General features: G+C 39.3%; 1 protein-coding gene across 1 annotated transcript in view; it reads right to left on the bottom strand.

The window, feature by feature from the left end:
- Positions 1-1,792: 1,792 nt before the first annotated feature.
- SLCO1C1 (solute carrier organic anion transporter family member 1C1) overlaps positions 1,793-11,453 on the bottom strand; it is a 47,829-nt gene continuing 38,168 nt past the window's right edge. The window contains exons 11-14 of the mRNA XM_059680955.1: positions 10,661-10,845; positions 7,427-7,491; positions 4,193-4,310; positions 1,793-2,669 (exon numbers count right to left, since the gene is read on the bottom strand). Of these exons, the coding sequence (XP_059536938.1) occupies positions 2,447-2,669; positions 4,193-4,310; positions 7,427-7,491; positions 10,661-10,845 (591 nt within the window). The 3' untranslated portion in view covers positions 1,793-2,446. The remainder of the gene's footprint in view (positions 2,670-4,192; positions 4,311-7,426; positions 7,492-10,660; positions 10,846-11,453) is intronic.

Below are 11,453 nucleotides of genomic sequence, written 5' to 3'. Positions count from 1 at the left end.
TGTTCATCTGAGGTGCTAGTCAACTCTAGGGGCCATGGCTGTAGAAAAAGGAAATAAAGTGGCCCATTGAACATGGAGCAATTGTGGGATCCCACATGTCAGTCAAGGCCTGACCTCTAATGTTTGGCTCTGGGGCGGAGGGAATATTTTTGACCTCTAAAATGGGGCTTGGTTTGTTAAAAAAAATCATGTGCTTTCTGAGGCATAATAAGCCTGCTTGCTTCTGTCAGATGAATTTACTCATCTAAAATATCAAGGTGCCGTTTAGTAAATTCAATTCCCTTCTTATGCCACATGACCGAGTTTAGAACGTATATAATTCCACTGTTGAATTAAGGGTTATGCATAAAATATGCTTTCTTTTCATTGACATTCAGTGTTTTTATAAAAAAAAATCATTTGATCATCCTTTATGCCAATTTTTATTTTTTTAACTTACTCAGGAGTAAATTGGATAGGATCCTATTTAGAAATTTACTTGCAAAGTAGTTATTTTTCAGGATATTGCTACAAAAAGCTTTGAAAAATAAAGAGGATGTGGGAGACAGGATGAGGAACCTGAATTTTAATTGCACCTCTACAAAGCAAACTCTTGACAAGTGTACTCACTCACCCATTCGGTAAATATTTGCTATGGGTAAGATTGATATTCAGATGACAAAAAGGATTCCTGCTTGCAAGTTATTAGGGCAGCAGCTGGTCTGAGGTAGGCCTGCTGGAAACAAAACATAAGTCTATTTTCATCTTAAAAAATAGTAAAATATGAAAAAAAAAACCCTGGCATCACCAATTAAAATAAAATGACAAAATTAATAAATATTTAAAGGACATTTTTCTGCTCTTCATCCCCAAACTTTCCATCTCCAGCTTTTTCCGTTCATATTCACAGGACTGGTATATGAAGGAAAAATTAAAAGACCGCAAACCGTTTCGTTTGCTTTAATTCTCCCAGTGTGTGAGTAAGGCCACGTGTTTTTGAGTGGACCTTTTTGTTGGATTTAGGCTCCATGACACGCCTCAAAAAAAGACTCCTTGTTTATTGTCTTGTTTGTTCTAAAGGCTGCTGAGACTTGCACAATTTCAAGACTCCACTGGGGTGGACTCCACGTGAAGGTCTGCTTTCCTCGGGAGGGCCAGGCCCTCTTGTGCAGCAGTGATGGAGAAAGAAAAACGCAGCACAGAACTGAGCTGAAGGTTAAAGATGGTGGACTGCCATACCGACTGTATCCAGTCAGAGAAGCACCAGGAAGCTGGCAAGGAGGAAATGCCCGGCTTGACTTTTTCATTTGCAGAGAAACAGAGAGCTCTCTGGCAGGCAGTACTGGCAGCAGCCCTTGGCCCAGGAGCCCTTGGGCCCTGTGATAGGTGCCAGGGAGAGCACCAAGAGGAACCACACCAATCAACCCATCCCTCTGACTCCTGCTATAACACCCACATTTACTGTACACGTTCAGAAATTCAACTTGCAAATATGTGTTAGGATGACATCATGTGCATAAGTCTGGAGCTACTTACGTACATTAAGATAGGAGCAGGATTTTATTTAACATTATTTTTTAATTCATTGAATTCATAGAAGAGCAATCAAGCATATGAATTTTAACTTGGTTACTTTACAACCACGTCACTTGAAATGTTGCACACAAAACACAGGTGATGAATGGTAGAAGAGCTAATAATGCAAAATTTAAATCCCCCAAGATCATTTGCCTCTATACATTTTTTAAAATATATATTTTTTATTGATTTCAGAGAGAGAAAGGGAGGAGAGAGAGAGATAGAAACTATGATGAGAGGATCATTGATTGGCTGCCTCCTGCACGTCCCCTACTGGGGATTCAGCCCGTAACCTGGGCATGTGCCCTTGACTGGAATCGAACCCAGGACCTTTCAGTCCATAGGCTGATGCTCTATCCACAGAATCAAACCAGCTAGGGCACCTCTATACACACTTCTATATCAATTATTGCATTTCAAAAGAAAGGAGAAGCTTAAAATGAAATTTTCTTCTACATGTTTTGACTCCATCCAACATCATCATCATTAAGGTGATAGTTGAAGGATGCCAAGATATGGTTCAAATTTTAACAGTAGTCTCGTATCCTAGACAAGTATCTCAGTTTAAAAATTACTTTGCACATAGCTATTACATTATGGGGACAATTGTTCGACTAGGAATAGAGCTAATATGTCAATGGGCATAAGGTAAAATTAAGCAGAATGACTAGCGAATATAAATGATTTGTATATACATTAAAAAGTTTCACTTCATCATCTATGTTTTCTATAATATGATTAATTATATTCATTATCAGATGCATTACCTAATACCTAGGATAAAAAACAAAGTAGAAATGTTTAGAAAGGATAAAGACTGTTCACATGGATTAAACTTTGTTTGCAGAATCTTCAGAAAATAGAAAAGGTGGCTCGAGGCATCATTTTTCTAAAGCTGTGTTTCCTGGTCTGGCCAGCAGTTGGGTTGCAGTAAATGATCACTTGTAGTACAATTTTCCTTCCCGATTCTTGTAGACACCATTGTTCTTTCTCTCTTGGTTCTGAAGCTTCTTTGTTTTGAAACACAGTTTTTCTTCAAAGTGAACAGTACTGCAATACTTAAGAAAATGGACATTACTCCCAGCAGCATAGTTAGTCCCAGATATATGTGCCTAGAAGAAGAGAGAATCTCAGTCTTAATTATCGTAACTATCCAACTGCAAATAAAAGGTGAAAGAAAGGTCATAATAGCATTCAATAAATATTAATACCAGTGAAATCCATCAATATCAACAAAAGTACCATGAGAATGGTTTCTTTAAGAATGCAGATTCAGTCGCTATAAAAGGCCTTTCTTTGAACATATGAGACTATTTCGGCAGTATGCTTGCATCAAGTAACTTTTTAGTAGTATTGTCATTTTCAGTTACTACTAATTTCATAATAATTTACACGCTCTCTGTAAATTAGTTCCTTAGACCATATCCCTGTTTGCCCAAAACAGTGCCAGTTTATTGCAGTGTTGTCCCAGGGCAATTTTTAATAGTGCCCCCTTTCACTCTCAAATGTGTCTGGGTTGGAATAATAAATCACGTGCTTACCCTTGAACCTTGCCTAAAATTCATTTCTACAGAAAAACTGCAAGAAGCAATGTTCAGGGGGAATCAGAGCTGTCAGTAGAAAATAATGGCTTAAGAATAAACCATTATTAAATCAGTTTCTTCCATGAGAAGCCTGGAGTTCTGCATTCTGTCATAAGATGTGAGGGTGTGGAAAGACAGGCTGAATGATCCTTTTGATCACCTTGTACAGATACTCACAGTCTCTGATTGAGGTATACTGTCTTTACATGGAAATGAATAACAGCCTTAGCAAATGTGGGTGAAGCTGAACTCTACTCCCTTTCAAAGACCAAAGTACATTCTCACATGACATCAAAGTCTGTTAAATCAAACAAACTTATTTAAGAGGATTGGCTCCCACATCCAGCTTCCAACTTCCATGGCTCAGCACCAGGTTTCTTTCTCTAGAAAATGCTCAGATTTTAAACCTTAAAAAAAAAATCACTCCTGCTTCTAAGCCATTGAAGCATTGCTTTAAGCAATAAGGGGACTAAATGTTTGATGAATTGGACTGAATGATGCCATAGTGAAAAAGCCATGCCCCCCAGCCCCATGCACACTCACACTCACAGAGAAAACCTTTTACTTTTATGCATTTCAAGTACTGGAATAATTGAACATCAGTTTGGCAATAAAAGCCGGATAGATTTAGAGCCAAATCCAACTCTGGCCCAGGGGGATGATAGCTGACGTAAATGGGACAGTTTGGCTCCGTTTGAAAAAGAATGGAAATAAACCCAAAATATGACCTAAATTTAAATGCCTCTGAGTTTCAGGGGATTACTCATTTGTGTGCATAAACTTTCAGAATTCTACTCTATTCTGGAACCTTATGTCATATTTTTTTTTAGTGATTACTCATTAAAAATGCAAGTTAAGATCACGAATGGGGAAAATTAAAAGTATAGCCAAGTAATTAAATGGTAATAGAATTATTCTGTAAAACAGGCTCCTTGATTAGACGATCCTTTTTCTTAAAAGCAGTGAAATGACGTGAGGAAGTTAGTGCTGATTGCCTGTGCAGACCTGGGCGGTGATTATCGTGAGATGTGGGAATGAGTTTGATACGGTACCTAAAAACATGTGAATCATACAATCTGCAGGATCCTCTGCTTCCACATCTTTTAAATCCCCATTTGAGGCACGAAGTGTCAATCAAAACTCCAAAATATACGGGAGCTGGGATGCCTGCTGTGAGAAAAACAAATAATTGCTGCTAAAAATATATGCACATCTTTTTGATTACCCGATAATGAATGACTATCTGGAACCACTTCCTTTCAGTCCAAAAATTACTGCTTTGGAGAGACCAGGGCATCTGTAGGCGACCAGAACATGCCACCCCCAATATGCCTCTGGTATAAAGATTATTTTGAGGTGGCTATTTTGAGACACAGAAACACAGGAGAAGCTCTGAAGACCGGGCACAAGTTTCTTTTTTCCTTTTTAAAGGGAAATTTACATTTATAAGGAAATCTCCATTTGTAAGGGTGCCTCCCTTCCTAGGAAGATAAGGAAGGACTCTAGGATCTAGAAAGAATCTAGTGATTCTATTATGCATAAAATCCCGTAAGCATGAAGAGCAATTTGTTAAATATAGCTAACAGCCAATTGGGATTATTTGGTGTCTTAAATAAAATTTCACTCTTCATATGTATTGTCCAATTTAATAGGTTATTTACTACTTAAAAATATTTAGTTGATACCTAACTTCAATTGCTCTTAATAATGTGAAGAAAGGCAAAAAAAAATAAAAATCCAAATGCTGGCAAACTTCTGTATATGTTTTAAAATGTTCATAATAGCAAATTTTCAAACATTCACAAAATTAGAGAGGATAATGTAATAAACCCTCATGTGATATCAATAACTTCAACAAAGCTTAACATTTTATCAGTATTGTGTAGTCTACCTCCAGACCCAAACCTCCCCTAACCCCCAAAAACTTTTTTGGTAAATATTTTAAGAGAAGTCTCAGACATCATGTCAGTTCCCTTCTGTGTCTTTCAGTATGTATCTTTAACTAATGACATTTTAATCATACCTCTTTACAATAACTCTTTAATCTTATCAGAGATTCATATTCATGCTAAGAGATATTAAGTCAGATCAGACAGAGAAAAACAAATACTGTATGATCTCACATGTGGAATCAAAAACAACAACAAAAAACAAACAAAAAAATCCCCAAACTCACAGAAAAAGAGATCAGACTTGTGGTTATCAGAGGCAAAGATGGGGGAAGGGGTTGTTTCCCCAATTTTATCAGGATTATATTGTATCTTCATATATTATACCCACTTTATGTCAAGATCTATATAAACCAAAAAAACAGACTTTTTTAAAGCTCTGAGTTTGTTTTTCTCCCTGGTAATTCTTTTCTGTTCAATTACAGAGAAACATTTAGGATTGTTTCACTTTTTTCTTACTAAGAACAGAAAACGTATCTGACTCATTCACATTATTTCCTATGAATTTTAATTAATGCATATTGAAAAATCTAGTGGTCAGAAAAAAATTCCAATTACATTTAAAAAATCATCCATACTGCTTTGATTGAATGATCTGATCTTTCTACCAAAATGATATATCCTAGCATTGAGAGTAGCCCAAAATAATTCCTTCCATTTTAATAACTGATAAAATTTACATTTAGGCTTTAGCCTTTCTTATTGATTCACATTTTGGCTTTTCTTTCAGAGGGATCTTCTATAACAGCAGTGGTTTTTTTTGTTTTGTTTTGTTTGTTTTTTGTTTTTTACAATAGACCAATGCTGGAAGAGACAAGATTGCTAAACAAAAAATGGCATTATTCTCACAGATTCATTTTATTATAGCATGGCCCCAAGCACTGACTCTCCATAGATCAGCGGTTCTCAACCTGTGGGTTGCAACCCCTTTGGGGGTCGAATGACCCTTTCACAGGGGTCACCTAAGACCATCGGAAAACACATATATAATTACATATTGTTTTTGTGATTAACCGCTATGCTTTAATTATGTTCAATTTGTAACAATGAAATTGGGGGTCACCACAATGAGGAACTGTATTAAAGGGTCGCGGCATTAGGAAGGTTGAGAACCACTGCCATAGATACTTCTAAAACAAAGGAAGAGAGAAGTCAAGGAAAGGAAGGAGGGAAGGGAGGAAAAAAGGAAGGAAGAAAGTAAAAAAAATAGGGACCTAACCACCTATATCAGTCAGTTATCCTATCTAATAAAAGAGAAAAATGGTAATTGGCGTACGACAATACCCTTTTCATTGGCTAATCAGGGCTATATGCAAATTAACTGCCAACTATGATTGGCAGTTAACTGCCAACTATGATTGGCAGTTAACTGCCAACTATGATTGGCAGTTAACTGCCAACAAGATGGCGGTTAATTTGCATATGTAGGCACAATGCAGGGAGGCGAAAGGGAAAGCAGGAAGAAGCCCCCTGCCACTGACAGTGATTGGAAACCCAGGGGGGAGCTAAGAGTTGGGGGGCAGGGCAAAGGCGGCCCTGGGGCCGCCTTTGCCCTGCCCCCCAGCCATGATCGGAGAATCAGGCGCCTTTGCCGCCCTGGCCAGTGATAGCAGGAAGTAGGGGTGGAGCCAGCGATGGGAGCTGGACACGGTCGAAGCTGGCAGTCCCGGGAGCTAGGGGTCCCTTGCCTGGGCCTAAAGCGGAGCCCACGATCGCGGGGCCGCTGCAGCTGCGGGTCCCCGCTGCCCGGGCCGGACGCCTAGGCCAGAGGCCTCAGGCCTGGTCAAGGGGCCGATCCAGTGATTGGTGATCGGAGGGTGATGAGGGTCAACTCCTCTGGCCGAGGCATCAGGCCTGGGCGGGGGGCGGAGCCAGGAATTGGGGGGATATGGTGGTCCCCTTGCCCAGGCCTGAAGCCTGGGTCAGAGGCGTCAGGCTTAGGCGGGGGGTGGAGCAAGCGATCAGAGGGAGATGGGGGTCCCCTGCCCAGGCATGATTCCTGGGCCAGAGGCCTCAGGTCTGGGAGGGGGCCAGAGCCAGTGATCAGGGGGAGATGGGGGTCCCCTGTCCAAGCCTGACACCTCTGGCGGAGGCGTCAGGCCTGGGCAAGGGGCCGATCCTGCGATTGGAGGGTGATGGGGGTCAACGCCTGAGGGCTCCCAGTATGTGAGAGGGGGCAGGCTGGACTGAGGGACACTCCCCTCCCCACACACACCCAGTGCACGAATTTCGTGCACCGGGCCCCTAGTATATGATAATTCTGTAAAAATATTTAGAAAAATATTCCAACTATTTTTAGGTGATGGTTACCATACTTAAAACATAGATTACACTTACCAAGAACTCTTATTGCTAAGGTGTAGATACCCAAGGCAAAAGATTTAAGCTGTGGCTTAATACACCTAAAAGCAAGAAAAGCACTATTACAAATATATATGTGTATTTCACTAAAGCAAATAATAATGTTAGTGACAATCTACTTAGCACATGTGAAGTGATACTAGATTCAAGTAGCATTTATGGAGATCCCACTAGTGTCCTAGCATAGGGGAGGCAAATTAGGCAAAATTAAAGGCAATGCATCCAGGAGCTTATAGTTAACATTCCTAGAAGATAAATCAGCCCTACGTGACATATTCAAATGGTGTTGGGTAAAGTAAAATCGTGTTTAATCAGCAAAATAACAAAGACACACAAAAAGCCCCCACAAACTTCTATGATAGTGCAAGAATTTGAGGTAACAATAAAGAATTAATAACCTATAATTAGTTTTTGTGCTTTTGATCTAAAAGCAAAGGATTATATTGATCTGGGTTGATACAATCACAATCACTGTGGCATGTATTTGTGCTAAATAGTGGACACCTGAATTTTTCAGCCAAGTTCAAGAAAATCTAAAGTAACAAGAGCATCCTAATATGACTGAATAGCTTTAGCTGATTGGTCTGTGGCTTTTAATAGCAATAAAGTTATATAATAACTATTGAGTGTTAACCATGGTAATAAGTTCTTTATATGTATAATTTCATTTAGTCTCTTCTTTAAAAGAGGCAAAACCCACAACTTTTCTCCTTCAATCCAAGGACATTTATCTCCTTCTTATGTCAAAATACTGAGTGGTTCATTTGAAGAACTGGCAGTAAGGAAAACTCTTCTTCTAGTAGCCTGATTATTCATTTAGTCCATTAACTACTTGTCACAGTGTAAGAAGATGTGGGAAAAATAGCCACCCATGAAGAAAAATCCTGGCCTGAGAACTCTGGGTCAATGATTTCCCATCTTTTCGAACCCACGCTCCCATTTGAAAATGCAAATATCTCATGTTGTCCTTACACTTTTTTCCAAAAAAGCATTTGTAGATGTTAGGTCCTATTTTCTATTTATTTTCTTAAATCGACTTCTATAATATAAACTGCAGGAAATTAAAGATGTATACAATCCTTTTGATTAGTTTCATTTTATAAAAACTAAATATTCATTCTCCTATATGTTAATCAATGTAAAATCTAAAATAATCTAATCTACCTCATTAAAGAATTGTTTCCAATAGAATTTGATTTTTTGTTTAATAATTGTATAACATTTCTAATATTTTTAGGTTAGTTTGATTAATTGTATATTAGCAATATTTGTGAGGCTAGTTAAATTAGGAAGAAAATTTTCTTACAGAATACTGGTTATAAAACATTTTAAAATTTGACTTTATGTACATTATAGTGGAGATCTATGACAGGAGAGTAAATAACAAGTGCTTAAGTATCTATAGATATAAAAGGCTAATATGCAAAGTGTCCCCTCGGGAGTTTGACCGGGAGACCGGGAGTTCAATCGTTTGCTATGATGTGCGCTGACCAATAGGGGGTTGCCCCAGAGAATTTCATGCACGGGGCCTCTAGTAATTGTATTACAACAGAAAGAGAGTCTATAGGGAAGTTGAATGATGTTATAAATTCAAGAAGAAAGAAATATGCAACATTTTGACTATTAAAGATTTTCAAATGATTTTAAATTAGGTGATATTGGTTATTTAATCCATTTTCTTTAGATCCCATTGGTTACATTTAAAAGAGTGACCTACATTTAAAATCATTATAATTTTAATAGCAATTATTTACAATATACTGGAAATCAATGCTTAGTTACTATTGAACTTAACAAGCTAGAGGCCCAGTGCATGAAATTCGTGCACTCAAGGGGGGGGGTCCCTTAGCCTGGCCTGTACCCTCTTTCAGTCTGGGAGCCCTTGGGGAATGTTTGAATGCCACGGAGTCAGGAGAGGCTTCTGCCACTGCTGCTGTGCTTGCCACCCATGAGCCCGGCTTCTGGCTGAGTGGTGCTCCCCCTTTGGGAGTGCACTGACCCCCAGGGAGAGCTCCTGCGTTGAGTGGGATTGACCAAAAACTGGCTCTCCAATATCCCCTGAGGGGTCCCTGATTGTGAGAGGGTGCAGGCCAGGCCAAGGGACCCCACTAGTGCACGGTTGGGGCGCGGAGGTATGTGGGAGGTTGGCCAGCCAAGGAAAGGCTCCAAGGCGTGTCTGGCCTGTCTTGCTCAGTCCCAATTGGCCAGACCCCAGTAGCAAGGTAACCTACCGGTCAGAGCGTTTGCCCCCCCGCCCCAGTGGTCAGTGCACATTATAGTGAGTAGTTGAATGGTTTAGCATATCATTAGCATACTATGCTTTGATTGGTTGAAGGGACAACCAGACGACCAGATACTCAGAATATTAGGTTTTTATTATATAGATGCCCACTTAAAATATGCAAAGGGGTGCACAGTATTAAAAATTATTTCAGCCCTAACCAGTTTGGCTCAGTGGGTAGAGCGTCAGCCTGTGGACTCAAGGGTCCCGGGTTCAATTCCGGTCAAGGGCATGTACCTTGGTTGTGGGCACATCCCAGGTAGGGAGTGTGCAGGAGGCAGCTGATCGATGTTTCTCTCTCATTGATGTTTCTAACACTCTATCACTCTCCCTTCCTCTCTGTAAAAAATCAATAAAAAAAATTATTTCAGGGTTTTAAAAGAAAAAATGTTTGGAGTCATTAGCACCATATTTGTGGATTAGAATCCTCAATTGCTCTAAACACACACACACACACACACACACACACACACACACACACACGCCAGTTAGAGTAATAATATATGGAAAAATAACCTACATATCAAAGTAATAAAAATAAAAAATTGTGATATTAGATGAGCCTTTAAAGAGTCATATAAACACTACCATTCATAATTCAGTGAAACCACATTTAATCTAAAACAAATTTAGTCTATGCTGATTAATATCACCAGCATTAGAAATAGCAGACTATATTGATTTAGTGGCTACAGTGATGTAGGCACTAACATTTCTTTCTAGACCAATGGTTTGCAAACATTTCTCACTAGAAAAACTTCTATTCAACCACATTTTTGTATAAGAACCTAATGTGGGAAAAGTATGACAGTGGAAAGAGGGTGTGGGATGTTTCCTAAGTGAGCTATAAGAAATCATGATGATTCCACTGCTCTAGATGACTATAGCATGTCTTATATTAGAAATGGGAAAGGAGAGTCAGTGTTCACCTCAGAAGCAATATGTATCCAGGTATGCCACCTAGAGATAAAGTATAGGACGTGATGACTGATATTACAAGGAAATACAGAAACATTTTGGGACATTCATTATCTTTTTGGCATCTGCCCACCATGCCTGAGGAATTTCCTGAGATAGAGGCTTCGATTCCCACACAGGTGCAGTTATGAAATATCTGTAACAAGACAGGGAAAAGTCCAATTACTGAAGTTCAACTTAAATAAAGTTAAAAATAAATACTTATTTTAAAAGTCTTTACAGTATAGCATACAGATATTATGTAAACAACAGGGAAATATTCTTCTATTTTTCTGTGTTAGAATATATAGAACAAAGCAAAATTTATAAAGATAACATTTTATTATCCAGACAGCTGATGGTTGATTTACAAACTTACAGTTATCTTCCAGCAAATACTACTAAATCCAATTGTACCTTATCTCCTCCTCTGCCACTTCCAAGTCTAAACCATCACTGTTTCTTGCCTTGATTATCTCAATGGTCTCTTTATGCTCAACTTATGTCCACTCTTATCCAACTACTGTGTTTCCACACAGTAACCGAATGAGCCTTTAAAAAAAGGCAGATTGCATCATTGTTCTTAGCCTTCCAATGGCTTCTTATTATCCTACTAGAGGCCCCGTGCACCTGGGGGGATCCCTCAGTCCGGCCTGCACCCTTTCACAATCTGGGACCCCTCAGGTAGGGTCCCTAGGCTTGGCCTGAGATCAGGGCCTATCAGGGCTTACCTTCACTGGGCTGCAGGCAGCTGGCTCCACCCCC

Source organism: Myotis daubentonii, chromosome 2, assembly GCF_963259705.1.
Source record: "Myotis daubentonii chromosome 2, mMyoDau2.1, whole genome shotgun sequence".
Taxonomy (NCBI): domain Eukaryota; kingdom Metazoa; phylum Chordata; class Mammalia; order Chiroptera; family Vespertilionidae; genus Myotis; species Myotis daubentonii.
The sequence above is the reverse complement of the archived record's forward strand: the minus strand, read 5'-3'. Positions and strand labels throughout refer to the sequence as shown.